Raw genomic sequence first — 21,103 nt, 5'->3', positions numbered from 1 at the left:
ATAGAAGTCTAATTCATAAAGCACTGGTTGTGTGTGTGTGTGTTTCGTGTGTGAATGTTGTTCATATTTCCATCTGAGGCTTAGTGAACACATAAATGAAATAGAAACAATAGATAACTACAGCTATACAATTTCACATGTTCATAGACTCTTCGCTAGCAGAGTGGTTACCGCGTTGGCTTGAGAAGCCAGAGAAGGGTTTAGCACTCAAGTTCGAATTCAGGTCGTTCCCGTTTAAAAAAAAATACATTTAAAAAGCGATCACCCAGATACCCCGTTCTTTCTTCCCCTTTCCAACTCATCCAGACAAGTGATAGGATCATAACGTAGTGAGAACGCTAAAAGCATCAAACTGCGCTAAATAAAAACAATTGGTAAAAAAGTATTTCTAATCGCACTTATTGTTAGTCAAGAGCAGCGGTTCTCAACCTTCTTGGCTTTCCTTTCTACAATTCTCCACTATACAGCTTCCGCAACTGTAAAATTATTTGCGTTCACAAGCATAAGAAATCCTAATGTGTGTAAAATATCTGATATGTCATCTTCTGCATCAAGTCTCTATATTTAGACTTTGTAACTAACAGACTGGAAAACTCGTTTCGCAAAAAATATTTATTAGAAATATATTTTGAAAAGGCGCAACTCAGTGTAGATAAGCTTTGTTTTTTAAAAGGTATATGATATATTTTGCGCACTTTTTAGCGCTGCAGAATCAAATTGTTCTAACTTCATCCGTTGGTAGCATAAACTTATTTCAATGTGATGGAAGCATTAGACTTTTATTCAATGACTTTAACACCTCTTTTAAAACAAATGGACAACTAACTAGAAGTATTAGAGGTAATTTTAATGAAAGTGCCAGAAACACTCAAGGTGCAATTATTCCATCCAACTATGCATGACTAGATTGACATATGAAATGCGTAGAAAGTATTTATCTTCTTTCTTTTTTTTTTTTGAAGATATCTTATCTAATTATATTTAAATACTGAAGCATTGGTTGGCTTAAACACTATTGGAGATTTTCCAATACGCCGGGAAAACTATAAATAGCTATGTTTTTGGTATATCCGGTTACATAATAAAGGAAGTGTAGAGAAGATACGAAAACATCCACTAGGAGCTAGTTACTTCCGTTCATACACAGAAAATATCCAACAGCCTTAAGTTTTATAGCAAAAAAAAAAAGGTAACCAAAGGAATTTTTTTTTTATTTCTAGCGTATCTTAACTTTATTATTATGGCGTAATACATGGAGGACCCCTAAAATCTTGTGAAATTGTAGTCAATGTAGTCACACAAAATATGTATTCTTTATTTCTTGTTGCATTGGGTCTGTATTTTCTTCGACAGATATCTCATTCATGACTGTATTTCCTTTGACAAATATTTCACTGATGTCTGTATTTCCTTCAAAAGAAATTTCATTCATGTCTGTATTTTCTTCGACAGATATTTTTTATGTCTGTATTTTCTTCGACAGATATTTCATTGATGCCTGTATTTTCTTCGACAGATATTTCACTGATGCGCTTGTCTACATTCGATCAGACCGACCGGTCAGTGTCGTCAAATTCACTCAGGGTGACCAGTCGGTGACGCCTCCACAGTATCCCACCATGTCCATCATCTTACCCACTACACAGTACCTGGCCAACGTCTCGTTCATCCTCTCCAAGGTTAGCCACTCGTGGTGTGAATAGAATCAAAACCATAGGAGCAATTGTTGAGCCACTCTTGGTGTGAATAGACCATAGGAGCAATTGGTTAGCCACTCGTGGTGTGAATAGAATCAAAACCATAGGAGCAATTGTTGAGCCACTCTTGGTGTGAATAGAATCAAAACCATAGGAGCAATTGGTTAGCCACTCGTGGTGTGAATAGAATCAAAACCATAGGAGCAATTGTTGAGCCACTCTTGGTGTGAATAGAATCAAAACCATACAGGCAATTGTTTAGCCACTCTTGGTGTGAATAGAATCAAAACCACACGAGCAATTGTTTAGCCACTCTTGGTGTGAATAGAATCAAAACCACACGAGCAATAGTTATTTCTTACTGATTGTAGCGATGAGTTAGTGAATTTCTTCATCTCATCTGGTCATGTGACTAGGGTTGTCATGGTAACATTAAGACTGAGGAAAAGAAGGGCAGGGGCGAAACGACAAACTTATTTTATTAAGCACTGAAACCAGTTCCTTAACCAAATTAAAAAAAATAAAAAATTTAAAGGGTGAAATCTTACTTTTTATATTTGTGTGTGTGTGGGGGGGGGGGGGAGGGGGGGTGAATGAGCAGCAATGAACTCATAGAACACTAAAACAAAAGTCAGACACCAGGTCGTGAGGTCAAGTGACATACTGCACTCATCTCTATAATCTTCGGTATCGGTAATCAGTGCATTATAAAGTTACGCTATTTACTTGCAGTGGCTTAATGGGGCTCAACTCATAAACCCTCTTCTGGACCGACCTCCCCGCATGGCAGTAGCCATTAGACCGCATAAACTAACTTTTAGTTTGCATACACTTAGTCCGTGAAGAAAAATAAAAAAGCTTCTTTCATCTGATCCTAAGTACGGAAGGAACCCACAACAAAGAAAAAAAAAAAAGAGGGTTAATTCTTGTCAACAAAGACAATGAGGAGGGGGGGGGGAACGTCTCCTCCCCCTCAGCAAACTGTTTTGACGGTCCAAGATGAGGTTTTGATGGCGAGGCACTTTGTTCTGGTAGTTACCTGATCGCGCAACAGATTGATTATGTATCGATAGCACGTCTTACTGGAGCTCAGACATTTTTCGGCACCAGTATGGTTTTTTTTTTTTTCATTGTTTGTTCCGTTCAATCTTTGTTCACTTTGCACTCAAGAAGTTGACAAATTTGTATTGAACATATCGATTAGGCGAGAGAGTGATTTTTTAGCCGCGGGTTAGGCTGACCCAGCTCAATAATACCAACATAAAATTGTTGTATTAGATGGTGTGTCAATAGTCTAGTCAATGATTTCAACATAACATTATTATAGTAGATGTGTGTCAATAGTCTAGTCAATGATAAGTTTTAAAAAAGTAAAGTTTCCCTTTCAGACCTTGCGATCTATGGGGCAGATGATGTTAAGGTCATCTGTTTCTTTGGCGAACGGTTAACAAGCAGGGTTTTATGTGGCCAGCACAACGACCAACCGCCTTTATTTTCCCCAACTAAAGCCAGGTACCCGTTAGAGTTGGGTGGACTCAGAATTCCCGAAATTCAAAATCCCAGTCCTCACCGACATTCGAACCCAGGACCCCAGGTTCGGAAACCGAGCGCTTAACCACTCAGCCACCGCGCCCCCTCTAGTCAATGATACCAACATAACATTGTTGTAGTAGATGGTGTGTCAATAGTGTAGTTTATAAAGTAGGCTTAGTCAATGCTAAAGTTCCAAAAGACCAAATATTGCTCCTCAAGATTGGGTGACTTGAGTCGAGTCTACGTGGGCAACGGATGCCAATTTGTAATGTAAAAAGTAATGTTTGATTAGTCTGCTGCTTCATACCGTTTTAAAATGACTTGGGAAAAATGGACGCGTTATTGACGTAATGTCGTTTGTAATAGCCTTGGTAAAAGACTGGCAAGTGTGTAATTGTATGTGTTATTTTGTGTGTGTTAACTGTATTGACCACAGAGACGTGTAAATATAGGCCTGTGTTAGTTGTAAAGCATAATGTGTGAGGAATGGTCTGTGTAATTACCATGAATGAGAAAAAGGTCTTTATAGTTACTTCAAGTTGCGGCAATTAAGCAGTTGATAGAAGATAGTTAAATGAAAGTTACCATTTCACAAGACCATCATTGTTGGACGACGATAGATAGAAATATCAAATAATAATCTCTATGGCGTTGTGAAGTTCTGAGTTCATTCGCAACTTTGAATGAGCTCCCACACGGGGGAAAAAAATACAAATTGTTGGTTCTTGTGTTGGCCACACGGCATCCTAGTTAACCATCGGCCTCGACATGGTTGAACTATCATCATATTTATGGACCCTAGGTCTGGAAAGAATATCGTGTACTGATATATTGAATGTTTATTAATGTAGGGATAATTTTTGGTTGGCTTTGAAAGCATATAACGTGGAAACTAGTGTGTATAGCTTCGAACTAGTTCGTTAGAGAATAGGAGTGCAGTGCTTACTTGATGCACCATTAGTAAATACCAGTTAGATGGGGCTGACAAGACATTTATTTAGGCATCACTCACTTGTGACATGGTGACCTCTGTAACGGAGGTTGCATCCTCATCATCATAATCTTTCATGGAAGGGGTGCAGTGACAGCGTAACAAAGTCTCACCACTTTTCCAGGTGAACTGCTGTTCGTAGCAGTATATCGAGAGGCCGGCCCATTCTTTGACATTGTCCTGTCAGACTTTGAATTAGTTGAGGTTTTATTTTTATTCCTCAGATGCCAAATATCACAAGAAGTGTGCAATACATGGTAATCATTGGTCGCACTACTGCCATGAATTGTCTTGCAGGCCCTACCGCACTGGATACTTCTTATATTACAGGTAAAGGGATTGTTTACGTCTAACTCAGTGGTTCTCAAACTACGACCGTATTACAGTTTGTAAATAAAATTAGTTGAAAGACTATATAATCATTATATTATGTCACTCCCCTCTGGTATCTTGACCGATTCGGTGGGGTTGGGGGGGGGTGCATCTACTGCACTTCACACTCAAGCCCTCTAAGTGAGGGGAGGGGGCGCTCCTACTTTTATGGAGAAATCATAGTTTGTGAGCAAAAGTAGTTGAATATCTATATAACCTAAGCTACTTATTGATAATTGAACCCATTTGTATACTATGTGCACCACACTTTAATCTCAAATTTTATCATTAGTAAATATAAAATGAAAAAAGGGTTGTACCAGGTGGAAAGGGCAATACATGCAATCGCCCTCCACCCATCAGTCAAACCAATACTTTTTCTTTTGTATTTTAGTTAAAAAATTAAAATTTTAATAAAAATCAAAACCGTTTGAACAATCTTGATGATGATGTTCCTTAGATCATGTCAGAGACCGTAGTGTATGTTAAATGTTCAACTCAAAACCGGCCCTAAAAATACACAAAGAGTACCTCATAGTACATTATCTTTATTTAAAAATGAAACTTTTTAACAAATCTGGTCCATCCGTTTTCACAGTATTTTATAATTGATATTAATATGTCGGCTGAGCCGGTAAACCCATTTTTCACACGCTACTTTTATTCCCGTGGCAACAGATCTAAATTAAATCTAGTACATAAGGCATATATAAAAGTAAGGCCCGCGGCGGCGGGTCATAAACGGCTAGTACATACATACACCTCACATTTAATTATATATATTATATTTCTTTCATATTGAAATTATACGAAAGAAGAGTTGTTTCTTTTTCCAGTTGTCTTCAACTATTCGAAATAAGTGTAACGGAAGTGTGTCGTCTTACAAAAGTAGTCCATTAAAAAATAAATTTAGCATGTAAAAGTATGCACATACATAGAAACTTTTAAAAAATTGAATAGAACTAACTTTATTAAAAGGGAAAAATCATAATTTGTCGTTTTGCTGAGCGGAGTAAAAAATAGTGTGTGTCTCACTCTCTAAATGGGCACATACTAATTACTAATAATTTGTTCAGAAATCCTAATATCATGGTTAACTTACTTATGCCCAAGCAATATAGGAAGCATGGAATTAGTAGCCCTATAAACAGTTGATATATATAAACTGTGCTCATGCGTTCATACATAGGGTTAGGGTTTGGAAAAAAAATCACCAAAAGTTTTAATACAAGACTGAAGATTTATATCCGGCAGAAAGTTCTAACTTCGGGGCGTTTCCAATATTTTAACGCTGTTTTTTTTTCTGCATTCATAGAACTGGATATCCAAGCTAATGTATACAACCTGACATCCCTCAGTTCTGCTCTAGAAGTGGCCTGCCCTAGTTACACTACTAATACTTACGGGGTGTACCTGATGATGTCCAGTGACTACGTCTCCTATGAAGTTCCAGTCGCTTACGGCCTTGACCCTATCAACGGGGTATGATCATTTATTTTTGACTCGTTGTATACACATAGAATGTTGTTTTTTTATAAACGAGATTTTTTTTCCCTTTATTGCAGAAGACTGGGTTTTACTAATTTGAGGGCATTGTGGGATTTCTTTTCTAAAGTTATTTTTTATTTGAGAAGTCTTTAATGGCCTCGCTTTGTTAGTCAGCAATTTGTCTCTTTATGGTATTTTATTTTAATGTTTACATCTTCTGAATATCCGTGAGAATAATTATGCGAGAGGTAGCCTTGGTGTTATAGATAGAGTTACTTCTTGTGATGGAAATTGCTGGTACTTAGGGGCTCCTTATAATCCCTCTTCGTAATCGAAAATATATTTTAAATGATCCATTGACACTTTTACCATTGTGACCTTAGATGCAAATTTTTTGTACCAATGCGCGAATCAATGAATGAAGCTTGAGTTACTAATGAAGAAGTCCATGACTTTATAATAAAAAGTTACATCCCCTGAAGTTTTTCATTGAAAGGTGGTGTAATTTTTTGAAAAATCTGCTTACGTTTATAATTTAAAAAATTAGATGGTTCACTATCGGAAAAGAAAAAAGTAGCCGTTGCATCAGAACTTTAAATGATCTAAAATTTTCATTTTCTCTTCTAGTTTCTGATATCTAAACGGGACGGACGGACGGACAGACGGACGGACAGACAAGCCACACAAAACTAATAGCGTCTTTTGCCTTTCGGGGGCCGCTAAAAATCATTAATAATTTTAAAGTCACACAAATTTTTATTTCTACAATTGTGTGTCGGAAAATGCTGGGTACTTGAAGCAAGCTAGTCCTAAAAAAAAATACACAGATCTTGGGTAAAAGACTCAGGTCTTTTCTTTCTATAACCTCTATTAGGTTTTATCCCAACTACCCGTATTTTGTGCAGAATTTTTTCTCTATCAGGCACATTTAAAATTATAGCATAATAATATCCGTTTATTTTAAAAAGAGAATTGAAAATTGCAAAAGATGTACAAGAAAAAGGTACTTCAGGCCCAATTTATAATTCTACTTTTAAACCAAAGAAACGAAACGAATAAGCACAACAAAGCCCATTACTTATTGTACCCATCAAGACGTTGACGTATCGAAAAATTTAAAAAAATTAGTAAATTAATTATTGGTAATTAAATATTTTGTTAGCTAAAGAAAAAAGGAAACAACGTCTACATTCTTGAGTGATATAGTTATAAGTGCAGAATTCTTCCCCTTAGATGAGCTTTGATTTATTTAAAAATGATTTGTTTAAATATTTTGCTTGTTAACTTTTCAAACCGAGATCAATATGCTGTTGTAATATAGTTGTAATACAGTTGAATTGTTCCGTGCTTTAATTAAGCTAAGAAATTAACTCCGTAAATTTTTTAATGTACCGGTGTATGTTGAATGAAAATTATTAGTAAAAATACATATAAGAGTTCTCATTGGAGGGTTACATTACATTGATAAAATAAACATTTGTCTCAACAGCCATGTTCTATATCTACCAACAGTCCTGGAGACGTCACTGACAATGATTGCGACTTTGAAATAGATGAAGACCCATGTGACGAAACAAACTTTTGGTGTAAGTCTTAGGCTGGGATGGACATAGTCATGGCGCCATTCTTTCTGTTCAAATAGTTACCTTAGATCAAAACCACTGCACTAATCCTATCAAAAGCTATAAATATAAGAATTCTTGTAGTGTCAAAGAACGGGCATACTCAATATTATAAGAAATGAATAGTCATTTACACGTAGGCCTATTTTATATAACCTAAACCATGTTTGTATATTCAATTTCACCTTAATCTGTTTAACTACCGGAGGGCTATACAAAATCTGTTGGCTATCTTTCTCCATTCCTCTCTGTCTTTTGCCTTGGATAGAATTTCTTTGATGTTGTCTTCCCATCGCTTTCTCTGTCTGCCTCTTCTTTTTTTTCCTGGTGTTTGTCTATTTAAAAAACTACTCTTAAAACAATAATCTTTAGAGATTTTAAGGTTAGATAGTTAACAGGTCAGTTATGTCAGTGTCTAATTAAACGCTAAGATTATGTTATTATTTGTGTTATAACAACTAATCTGAGACCTAGTAACTAGTTTATTAGTTATTGATGCTGTCAGATTGAGACTATTTATTTTTATTGTTGTTGTTTTCAGCTTATTCAGACTGTGGACCTATCATAACAGGTAGATTGTGTGTTGTGAATATCATTGTGTAGCTACCAATAAGACAGATGTCATTATGATTGTGTGTTGTGAATATCATTGTGTAGCTACCAATAAGACAGATGTCATTATGATTGTGTGTTGTGAATATCATTGTGTAGCTACCAATAAGACAGATGTCATTATGATTGTGTGTTGTGAATATCATTGTGTAGTTACCAATAAGACAGATGTCATTATGATTGTGTGTTGTGAATATCATTGTGTAGCTACCAATAAGACAGATGTCATTATGATTGTGTGTTGTGAATATCATTGTGTAGTTACCAATAAGACATTATTGATGACTTTGTTAGACACATTCTCACTAATAAAATGTCTTAATACTATACGAATTATAGATGTTCCAATATCTGCATTGTATTTGTAGTTGCCACTTACCTTTTAAAGTACCTAGCTCGCATTCCTGATAAGCTGTGCTCTTTTTTTTAAGAGGGAAGTTTGTTTGTTTGTTTGTTTGTTTTCAAAAAGAATCTGACATAATTAGGGGTCAGTCAATTTATTTGTAAAACGGACCAACTTTGGTCACCAAAAAGTTTAACTTTGGAAAACTTTGACCTTTAGTATTTACGCTTTAATCATGCGAGTGTTGCAAGAAGTTATGGCGACCATCTGACAGTGAGTACTGTTAAAGTCTGAAACATGTTCCCTTGCAATGTTTCATTCAATCTATCCCTCATTTTCTTGGCCTTCTTTGTGCAGTGTATTTTGACTATCTCGTGTAAGCACTGATCGCTGATAATCTGGCAGGCTTGCGTACTAATTAGCCAATTTAACTTTTTTAAAAATGTAAGGAAACGTTTGGCCTCCTTGAAAATCTTTATCTAATGACATTCTTGACTTCGTGTTCTGATTGCCTCCACAGGGGATAGAAGTGTCTACGGCAAAAACTTTACATTTTTACTGCCAGAAGATAGTGACAATGACACTGTCAATCTTCATGTTAGCAACCCATCGGGACAAGTCGTTAATATAGTCGTGACCACGCCCAAAAGTGAGTATAAAAGTTGTTAATATAGTCGTGACCACGCCCAAAAGTGAGTATAAAAGTCGTTAATATAGTCGTGACCACGCCCAAAAGTGAGTATAAAAGTAGTTAATATAGTCGTGACCACGCCCAAAAGTGAGTATAAAAGTTGTTAATATAGTCGTGACCACGCCCAAAAGTGAGTATAAAAGTTGTTAATATAGTCGTGGCCACGCCCAAAAGTGAGTATAAAAGTTGTTAATATAGTAGTGGCCACGCCCAAAAGTGAGTATAAAAGTTGTTAATATAGTCGTGACCACGCCCAAAAGTGAGTATAAAAGTTGTTAATATAGTCGTGACCACGCCCAAAAGTGAGTATAAAAGTTGTTAATATAGTCGTGGCCACGCCCAAAAGTGAGTATAAAAGTTGTTAATATAGTCGTGACCACGCCCAAAAGTGAGTATAAAAGTTGTTAATATAGTCGTGACCACGCCCAAAAGTGAGTATAAAAGTTGTTAATATAGTCGTGACCACAAATTAAAGGGATGTTAAAAATACTTGAGACCACCCCCAAATGTGAGTATAAAACATACTAATGTCTTCAAGACCACGTGCAATGTAAGTTCACGAATACTAATTCAATCTGTCACCTTGAACAAATATTATTATTAGTTTTATTATTAGTTTTTCTTACAATTTTTAATTTTCATGACAAAGATATCGCTCCTCGCATATCTTATCAAACTTTGATCAAACTTAATAATTTTGTAATGAATGCGTTTAGTCATATCCTACCTAAAGACGTATTTTACTTTAAGTCATATTCTACCTTCCTAACCTACTAAAGTCATATTCTACCTTCCTAACCTACTAAAGTCATATTCTACCTTCCTAACCTACTAAAGTCATATTCTGACTTCTTAACCTACTAAAGTCATATTCTACCTTCCTAATCTACTAAAGTCATATTCTATCTTCCTAACCTACTAAAGTCATATTCTACCTTCCTAACCTACTAAAGTCATATTCTGACTTCCTAACCTACTAAAGTCATATTCTACCTTCCTAATCTACTAAAGTCATATTCTACCTTCCTAACCTACTAAAGTCATATTCTACCTTTCTAACCTACTAAAGTCATATTCTACCTTCCTAACCTACTAAAGTCATATTCTACCTTCCTAACCTACTAAAGTCATATTCTAACTTCCTAACCTACTAAAGTCATATTCTACCTTCCTAACCTACTAAAGTCATATTCTACCTTCCTAACCTACTAAAGTCATATTCTACCTTCCTAACCTACTAAAGTCATATTCTGACTTCCTAACCTACTAAAGTCATATTCTACCTTCCTAATCTACTAAAGTCATATTCTACCTTCCTAACCTACTAAAGTCATATTCTACCTTTCTAACCTACTAAAGTCATATTCTACCTTCCTAACCTACTAAAGTCATATTCTACCTTCCTAACCTACTAAAGTCATATTCTACCTTCCTAACCTACTAAAGTCATATTCTAACTTCCTAACCTACTAAAGTCATATTCTAACTTCCTAACCTACTAAAGTCATATTCTACCTTCCTAACCTACTAAAGTCATATTCTACCTTCCTAACCTACTAAAGTCATATTCTACCTTCCTAACCTACTAAAGTCATATTCTATCTTCCTAACCTACTAAAGTCATATTCTACCTTCCTAACCTACTTTTCGCACCACATTTGTGTTTAAACTTGTATCTTTCATTTATATTTGTAATTAACATTTTTACTTATAGAAGTTTGAAACAAAACATTGTTACGTAAAATTATTTAAAGTGTGCAAAGTTACATATGGTACATAAAGTTACGCATTATGTACAAGTTACTATTTTGTGAAAGTTACGTATGGTGTACGTTGCATTGTTAAATGGTTTTAGTAAGCGATGAATTACTAATGTACTTGTAACGGAGTACCCTAACCTACTTGTTACTTCAGATTTATCTCTTGTTAACCAAAGTTACTCGTCTGGAGAGCTGTACAGTAACATTTCACTGCCTGTCGGAGTCCTGGCCGGAGCTTTGTCTACTATTTACACGGATAGAACAATACACGTGCATGCAGACCAAAAGGTAATATAGAACTGCGGAGTTGATCAAAAGTATACATGAAAGATGTTGAATTCAGTTTCACTAAAATCTGTTTTGGCTTGGAACGTGTGCTATTGATGTCACATGTCTCTTATAGTGGTCCCGCTATGCTTACATCAGATTTAAAGTTTAGAACAAAGTAATAGTCTCCCTTTGTTGGGATAATAAGTGCTGATACAGGAAGTGTAAGAAAAAGCTATAAGACTTTGCGATCTCTAAGGTAAATGTTTTGAAAGTCATCTGATTCTATGACCGACGGTTAACGATGGCGTCATATGACCCAACTAATTGCAGCTACCCATTAGAGCTGAGTGAACTAGGGGGCGTCCTAGGAATCTCGAAGTTGAAAATCTAAGTCCTCATCGAGATTCGAATCTGAGACCCCTCGATTCGGAAGTCAAGTGCTTTACTACTCAACCACAGCGACCCTCAAAAGCTTTGAAATTGTCATTTATTTGTCCATCACAAATCAACTTTTAATTTTTATTAGAATGCATGTATCCATCACTAGTGATTTGATTTGATTTGTTGATTTGAGGCACATCGGCACAATTTAGGCCATGTCGTGCCTGCAGTCCCTTAAGGACTACTCTCTCTCTAAACAACAAGGGCCAGATTCTATACAGTAATATAATTAAAATTAAGGTCTATTCACAGTTAAAATAGTAAAGGTAGTAAAAATTTAAATATTTGGTAAAAATCTAATGTAAATAGTGCATGTTCACAAATTCAGAAATCAGATCTTCGTAGATAGCCCCACTTCCCGAATAAAGCCCAGTACCTTCCCAGGGTCGACATTATTAAATAGTGTTTTTAGATTAGTGGCTCTCCATCACTAGTAACATTTCAGTGTAATAATTATTTAACAATGCGATATACCAGGAGACTGCATGATAATTTATGATGCCATCTGTTCTCAGGTTTCCATCACAACTGTAGTTTTCACTAGTAGAGGAAACATCAACAGTGCCTATGCCACAAGGATAATACCAGACGAGCTACTGGGCAGAGAATACTTCATCGTGACATTTTGTATGAATTCAAAAACCTGCAGGATGGACGTAAGAAAGACAAATAGACGGACAGACAGAGGGACACGAGGGACAGACGGAGGGACAAGACGGACAGACAGAGGGACACGACGGACAGATAGAGGGACAAGACGGACAGACAGAGGGACACGACGGACAGACAGAGGGACAAGATGGACAGACAGAGGGACACGACGGACAGACAGAGGGACAAGATGGACAGACAGAGGGACACGGCGAACATAAAGGTGGAAATGACGGAAAGACAGAGGGACAGACGGACAGACAGTGGGACAAGACTGACAGACAGAGGGACAAGACTGACAGACAGAGGGACAAGACGGACAGACAGAGGGACACGGCGGACATACAGGTGGAAATGACGGACAGACAGAGGGACAGACGGACAGACATGGGGAAATGACGGACAGACAGAGGGACAGACGGACAGACAGTGGGACAAGACTGACAGACAGAGGGACAAGACGGACAGACAGAGGGACAAGACGGACAGACAGAGGGACACGGCGGACATACAGGTGGAAATGACGGACAGACAGAGGGACAAGACGAACATACAGGTGGAAATGACGGACAGACAGAGGGACAAGACGGACATACAGGTGGAAATGACGGACAGACAGAGGGACAGACGGACAGACATGGGGAAATGACGGACAGACAGAGGGACAAGACGAACAGACGAATACATACATACATGTCATTAACCATTTACAATGTAAAGCTATTTGTTACTAAGCAACTTCTGTTAACACTTGCTAAAATGAAGACAGTTTTGTCTTCAGTGTTGTCCATTCGTAGTGGGTATTTTCCTACTAAAAGTGAATCTCTTTGCCCTACGCATTGATGTTTAAGATCCGTTTTTATGCTCTTGAAGCAATAAAGTGCAGAACAAGAAGAGTAACCGATATGAAGAAATGGGGGTGCGATGTAAGAGAACCTAACGTACGAACATACGAAGAGAAATATGGGGAGAGATTCGGAAATATATAGACAAAATTAGCCAGGGACGCCATATTGAAAGATCACTGTAGCCAACTAAAAATTTAAATAATAATAATAATAATTCTGTGCTTCAAGCGGAATAGCTTAGAAATTTGATTGTACACTGCTTAAAAGTTTATTAAAAAATTTATAAGAGTTATTTAAATACTTCGCTTATATATGATATCTGTATTCTTTAGAAGGGGGGAAAGGGGAGGGTAAAAAATGTCCAATTTTTAATACAAAGCTTATATCAACTCACTCTGTTTGTCTGTCTGTCCGTCTGTCTGATAAAACACTTGAGCATGCTTTTCTCCCATTTCTCATTCTCGGATCAAGTTAAAACTTTGCACAATTATTCATTTAACCTGAAAAGACATGAATCAATTTTTTAACAAGGTTACAAAATACAGTTTGTGTGGAAACACAAACTCAAAATCGGCCCCCGAAGTGGTCCACCCAGGCAGGCTTCAATATTTTCAGAAAGAACATCCGAATGAAATTATATCAAAGACAAATGAGAGATAAGAATGGAGAAAGAAGGTTAACAGATCTTGTGTAGTGCCCCAACGGTCCCGCAGATCAAAGGATAGGTGAAAGTGAATGTAAAGTTGGATGTGAACCTGGCCTAACTAGTTCCCCCTTCAGACCTTGTGGTCTATAGGGCAGATGATGTAAAGTTCATCTGTTTTTGTGGCCTACGAGGGTGTCATGTAGCCAGCACAACGACCAACCATCGTTACTCTTCCCCAACTAATGTCAGGTACCCATTAGAGCTGAGTGGACTAAGAGGCGCCCAAAGATTCCAAAGTTGAAAATCCCAGTCTTCACCAGGATTCGAAGCCGGGACCCCCGGTTCGGAAGCCAAGCGCTTTACCGCTCAGCCACCGCGCCTCCCTTGGCCTAACTGATGTCTTATAATTGATCTAATTTTTTTTGAAAAGGCTCAATCTCTTATTCGAATCCTCAAAAAAAAAAAAAAAAAAAAAAAAAAAAATCCGCAATAAAAAAAGTTCACAAAAATGAACTTTACAAGATTAATATTCTTTTTAAATTAGGTCTAACTTGTAATGCATACTAATTAGCTTTTTCTCATAAAAAAAAAACTGCTTGATTAACTGATTTTAAAAATTAGATTTTTCGCTTTCAGAAAAAAAAAGTAGCCGTTGCATCAGAACTTTGAATGGTCTAAAATATTGTGATGTCCGATTTTCAATATCTTTTCTAGTTTACGAGATCTAAACGGGACAGACGGACAGACGGACAGACATTTCGCACAAAACTAATAGCGTCTTTTCCCATTTCGGGGGCCGCTAAAAATTAAACAATTAGTTAATTAATTGTTGATGATTATATTATGATGTTTGTTTCCGAAATAAGAGGAATAAAGGCTACTTAATGGGAAATGTTGATATATATATATATATATATATATATATATATATATATATACTAGTCTGACATTACCCGCGGCCTGCGGGTCTAAGTTTGTGTTTACTAATGTAGTGGATTGGATTTAGATGTATGTTAAACTTAGCTAATGATCCTTTCAAGTTATTTCTCTTTCGCTACGAAAATAAAATTAGTTTTGCGAAAATGGGTTTACCCGAAGTCGATACATTCTTATCTATTAAAAACGAAAAGAGCGATAGCTTTGTTAAATGAATGGGATTATAAAGTGAACAATTAAACGAAATAATTTTTAGTACGCGATTCATGAATGAATATAGATCTAGGCCTATCTCAACTCGGCTTCGCAGCTTTCGTAGATAAATGTAGCTTTAGAAAACCAAATTTGAATGTTTATTTGATCAAAATATGAAATGAATGGACTTTAATTAATATGTTTATGTGTTAAAGTATAAAACTATCTGTGCGAAGAGAAGTTTTATCATCTTAGAGTTGAATTAGAGTTTTAGATCTAGGGATGGGATTATAAAGTAAACAATTAAACGAATTAATATTTAGTACGCGATTCATTACGGTATTGTCTAATGAAAGAATGTTCGTCAGGAAATCTGTAATCACAGATATAAGGAACTAATTAATGTAAAAAATGCTTTTGAAACACAAAATTAAAGGTTAATTTTATTATATAATGAAATCAATGAATCTTCTTTTGTATTTTCACGTGTCAAAGTAAAAAACTATCTGCGCAAAGTGTATTTCTTAAAATTAGATCTAGGTCTAAATCCTTTCTATCTTTTCTTATGTCAACATTGTAGACATGGCCTAGATCCATAAAATACTATATCTTATCTTATATAATACAGACGTTACTTCAAAAAAGAAGATGATTACGTCCTATAGCTGTAATAGAGTCGGACAACTTTATTTTTTTTGAGGGTCTTACATTTGTTTTAGGGCTACAATACATTCACTAAGGTCTAAGTTGGTACCCAAGGAACATTCCTGCCTAGTTTTATCAAGATTGGTCAAGCGGTTTTGATATATATATATATACTAGCTTTAATTTTACCCGGCTTTGCTCGGGTTTTTTCCCCTACAAATAACATGCATTAATTCCGCTTGAATACTTAATGACGTGAACAAAAGATGGTAATTTATTTAAGAAGTATATCAATTCATCTAGTAATTAAAAAAAAGATAGTCTATAATAATGTTAGCCTACATTTCTGTTCGGTGATTTCAAGTTTCTATTTAGATCTGTTTATTCCATTGTTCAAGAAACCTTAGCCAGTGGAGTAAAAGCTTCCCTTTATATCGTGTTTAAGTAATCAGCTCGAAAGTCTGGTTCATAGTTTGCTAAAGTATCCCCACAGATGAAGTGAATCAAACTATCCATACGATGTGTACACAAAAGTCAAACTCTGTGTGCTGTTACAGCCAGAGCTGTTTCTCTGAGTTGATCATTTTAACATAAAGCCTGTTGATATACTATGTTTTTGGTTTTGTGCTCAGCAGCAAATACAAACAGATTTCGTGGAGAACCCACACGGGAACATGCAACGTAAAGTTGGCCATGAGAGAAGCAGGGGGATTCCAGGTTGATTCCTGCAACTTTCAGTGACTGCCCCTGTGCTTTGTTTATTGTCATTGCAAATGCGAGCCGAACAGGAAACTGCAAACGCTTAAATTCAAAGGGCAGATCAGATGGTATGAGAGGAATTCTAGGTATAAAAACATCTTCTCCCTTGGCACAGCCAGTCAGTATGGTTCCTTCAATAAGGTTTGAAAAAAGATTTTTAATGACTAAACGGGTTCCATTGCAGAGCTTTGGAGGATCAAGATTTCTAAGGAGAATGATCGGAGCACCAATTTTGAGTTGAAGATTGTGATGTGGAAGTCCTGGTGGTTCCAAAGAATTCAGAAATTCTGCAGGATAATATAAAGCTTGTGCAGGGTCTAAGGTACTGTCAATCGATTTGTAAAGTTTGCAATCATCAGGCAGCTGGTTTAAAATGTCGATGTTGATTCTATTAACAGAGTCATTTGTAGGTGCAAGAATAGCTCGTTCACACAGCCACTCATGGTTTCTGAAATTTTCTGGTAAATTACAGAAAACATTAGATTTTAACACTTCGAGAGACTTGACTATGTTGCAAAACTGTGAAGGAAAATTTATAAATCCATTTGAATCAATGGGAACTTTGCCGTCTCCAATTGTTAATAGTTGTTTAGAAAAATTAGCAGCATTTTGATCTTCAGAAAGTTGAACTCTCATATTTGTCTTAAGGGTTATTTTTTCGACATACTTCCAGAGGTATGAAGCTTTAAGACAGGCGTTGAGCTCATCTGCAGGAGTTGACTTTGGAATTACTGGTAGGGTTTGTCTAAAGTCACCAGCTAACATGACAACTACTCCGCCCATTAATGCTTTGCTATTTTTCAAATCTTGCATTAACATATCTACTGCTTCAAGAGCCCTTTTGTGAGACATAGTACATTCATCCCATACTATTAAACTGCAAATCTGAAGAATTTTTGCCTGGCCAGAGTCTTTGGATATGTCACAAACAGGAGTATCACCATGAGCCAAGTTTAGTGGTAGCTTGAAGGTAGAATGTGCTGTCCTACCCCCTTGAAGGAGTGTAGCTGCAATACCAGATGAAGCCACTGCAAGTGCAATCTTGTTTTGTTGCCTGACTTTAGCAAGAAGAAGATTAATGAGGAATGTTTTGCCTGTTCCCCCTGGTGCATCCAGGAAAACTATTCCACCTTTCTTGTCAGTAATTAAATTTTGTATAGTATCATATGCTTTTCTTTGGTCTGGCACCAATTTCGGTTCATTTTCAGTGATGAAATTGGAAAGGTCATCAATATTAAAACTACGCTCACGCAGTAATTCTCTGCAAAAAGCATTTCTTTCGGGTGATTTTAAGCCTACATGTTTCAGGTCTTTTCCAGCCATTGTTAAACATAGGTCTTCCAGGGCAATCAAGGCCTCATCATATATTATGTTTGAAAAATCAATTAGAATATCTGGATTTTCTCTTCTCTTTTGTAGAAGTATGTCATCACTCAGTGCATTTTTATACTTTTCCCAAAGATCAAGTGGATTTGATAATCCACATGTTGTCAACAAAAGAGCAAAAAGATGGCGTACTCTCTGTGCTGTCCCTGTCTGAGCAGCCTCGGCCAGAGCTGCTTCCCAATGCTCATCGTTGTCTAACATGCCTCGTCTTTGGCAAGCCTCTCGAAAGGTTTGGCACACCACACCTTCAACAGTTTTTAAATTAGTAAAAGAGGTCGGGCCTTTTACAACATGAAGGAGCATGCGCAGATAAAAGCATTCTGCATTTGTTGGATGCACAGTGTAGACTCGTCCAAGGGCATCACTCATTTTTATTCCTGGATGATCTTTGACATCAATACCTTGCTTTCTTCTACTGAAACATTTTTGGGATGTATTCCATGTGTAATATTTTGGTACGTCACAGTAAAGCAATGTTTGCGCAAAAGGATCACTCTGACACAGCTCAAAAAATGCAAGAAGGGTAGATTTTGGTGGCGACTGTAACTTTTCTTTTAAGCTAGCTGCATCAAAATACATTCTTTGACCATTTTCTAAGTGCACACTAAGATGTACCACAGTTGGGTGACGTTCGTGTATTGAGAATCCCAATATCCGCCAAACAGCTTCATTGGAGCTGATGTATCTTCCAGATTGAAAGGATTCAATTTCATCCAAATTTGGTCCACTTTTGTGCAATCCGAACATCGCCTGGTCACTACCTTTGTTGACATACTTAAAAATATATTTGATAGATTTCACTGAGTGACAAAATTCTACATTAATGTGAGCACAAAACATTTTAATTAGCAGAGGATTATAAGGAACAACCCATCTGTTGTCAATTATTATTTCCTGCCAAATATTTCCATTTAGTTTCTTGATTTTCGCGGTGTATCCTCCATCTCCTGGCTTCCTTCTCCTGTACAATGGATATCCATCTTCACTTGATTGCGTTTCTTGAATTAATCTTCTTGGAAATTTTTTGGAACATTTTCCTTCTATCATGCAGGGTGAGATACTGTTAAAACCTCCACACGGACCATGGATCATATTCTTTGTCACGATATCAAAAAGTAGAGGATCTTCTTGAGGGTTCGGAATCTCAGCACTGATGATGCTATCGACGTCAGTGGGTTTTATTTTATTTTTGAGCCAAATGAGAATGTGGGAGTGTGGAAGGCCCCGCTTTTGCCATTCAATGTTGTACATCCAGCATCTAGTTTCACCAAAGATTTGCGATTTTGTGATTACTTCTATCATTTTTGCCAGTTTTCTCTTAAAAACACGTGCCAGTATGTCATGACGGTCAGTTGGTTTCTGTTCATCTAATAGTGTCTCCTTTATTTCTGACCAAGCCGGATTGCACGTAAATGTAATGAACAAATCTGGTCGACCATAGTTACGCACAAATGTCATTGCATCCAGGGTGTATTCATGCATGTGTCGGGGACTACCAGTAACAGAAGAAGGTAGAATTACCATTTTACCTAATTCATTTGGATCGGCATCATTTTCAATGGCATCTTTCAAGTGAATATATTCGTCTGTTCGAAGTTTCTTTTGGTTTAATCGAATGAACAATAACCTCTCACTTTCAATCTTAGCATACATATCTACGATGTATTGATGGAAAAGATGTTGACACATTAAGATGTGATTGACTTCGCCTTCTCGCTGCATTATCCTAAATGCATAGTAATCCATTGCGGACACTTTCTTCTTTGGAACAGGGACTCCGGTTAAAGGATCAACCTGCGGAATTCCAAAGTGGTATCCATCTTCACCTTGCCAAAAGATGATTGGGTACTGCAAAGCATCGTATGACCTGTGAGTCTCTGCAACTCTTTGCAAGGTGTTGTTTCTCCTCTCAAGTACTATATCTCGTTTTCCAAATTCATTTCCTACCATCACAATGGCCACCTCATCAGTAATCGGAGCATTAAAGCGTCTAGGATGTTCTGTACTGGGTACTCTATCAGCTCTAATAATTACCTTATAGTCATCAGTTGGCATTTTGTCTAAACTTGTTTTAAAGAATTGAACATAAGGGTTATGTTGGTGTAGAAGCTGCTGCAGGTCAACTATTATGTCTAGTTGCGTGTTAGGTATCAGGGTGTTTCTATGCGAAGCTTCTTCATTGCTGTTTCCCATAAAATATATTTGTAGGAATTGAGCTCGCTCGTTGGGCAATGGCAACAATGATCCAATAGAATGGTAGACTTGACCTTGCACCTTAAAAGTTGGCATAAACCCAGGCTCTTGAATTTTTTTAGCGCCAAATGATGTCATTTGGAAACACGAATTGTATTTTCTTATCTGTTGACGAAAATGCCTTGCTTTGGCTGTTTTTTCAGACATTAGAGATTTTAAAGGCTCTGGTGGTGGCTGGAGAGATGACAGTTTAACCTTGCCATTGGAACAGCACATGCCGGGGGTTTCTTCCCTCCATTTTAAAGCATGACAATGTCTACATTGAACATTCATTTTCCCTAGTTCTACTTTTGGATGCTTGGAGTAATCGTATAGGGAGTTGTAATTAAAGGCAAGTCCTTTTAAATCGCTCAGTTGTTCACGTGCCCGTGACACACTTGTAGCATTTTTAATTCCAGAAAGCCTGATTTGCTGATGTTCAGACGTTTCAGCTAACCTATTAAAACGCCTTAATTCAAGTCTAGATGACCTTTCTTCTTCTGATTCATGCAGCCTTGAAGTCACATTTCTCTCTCTGTTATCTTGTAGTCTACTGGATCGCTCTTCTTCTGATTCTTTTTGTCTTAAAGTCACAGTTCTCTCTCTGTTCTCTTGTAGTCTACTGGATCGCTCTTCTTCTGATTCTTTTTGTCTTAAAGTCACAGTTCTCTCTCTGTTCTCTTGTAGTCTACTGGATCGCTCTTCTTCTGATTCATGCAGCCTTGCAGCGAAATTCCTCTCCCTGTTATGTCCAAGTCTTTGTTGCCTTCTATTTTCACTTTCAGTGCTGCGTTGTAGAGCCATTTTTTTTGCCCTAGGTGTAATTTTTCCAATACATCTTTTTTTTGGTGGCATAATGAACATAAAATAAAAAAGTTGAATAAGTGACGTTTTATTGAATAGCCTGTTAACACAAACAGTTTTCTCACCTCCGATTTTCTTTTTTACCAATCCAAAAGGTAGGCTTCAACGTTCGAAAAAATCA

The 21,103-nt window shown here is 36.9% G+C and overlaps 1 protein-coding gene across 2 annotated transcripts in view; it reads left to right on the top strand.

Annotated features, from left to right (window-relative positions):
- Window positions 1-21,103, top strand: part of LOC106075489 (serine-rich adhesin for platelets-like) — a 68,197-nt gene that overhangs the window by 14,882 nt on the left and 32,212 nt on the right. For both annotated transcript variants that reach the window (XM_056037245.1, XM_056037244.1), the window contains exons 7-14: window positions 1,517-1,679; window positions 4,446-4,551; window positions 5,909-6,075; window positions 7,571-7,667; window positions 8,245-8,274; window positions 9,179-9,307; window positions 11,264-11,397; window positions 12,336-12,476. In XM_056037245.1, coding sequence (XP_055893220.1) covers window positions 1,517-1,679; window positions 4,446-4,551; window positions 5,909-6,075; window positions 7,571-7,667; window positions 8,245-8,274; window positions 9,179-9,307; window positions 11,264-11,397; window positions 12,336-12,476 — 967 coding nt within the window. The remainder of the gene's footprint in view (window positions 1-1,516; window positions 1,680-4,445; window positions 4,552-5,908; window positions 6,076-7,570; window positions 7,668-8,244; window positions 8,275-9,178; window positions 9,308-11,263; window positions 11,398-12,335; window positions 12,477-21,103) is intronic.

Source organism: Biomphalaria glabrata, chromosome 8, assembly GCF_947242115.1.
Source record: "Biomphalaria glabrata chromosome 8, xgBioGlab47.1, whole genome shotgun sequence".
NCBI lineage: Eukaryota > Metazoa > Mollusca > Gastropoda > Planorbidae > Biomphalaria > Biomphalaria glabrata.
The sequence above is the reverse complement of the archived record's forward strand: the minus strand, read 5'-3'. Positions and strand labels throughout refer to the sequence as shown.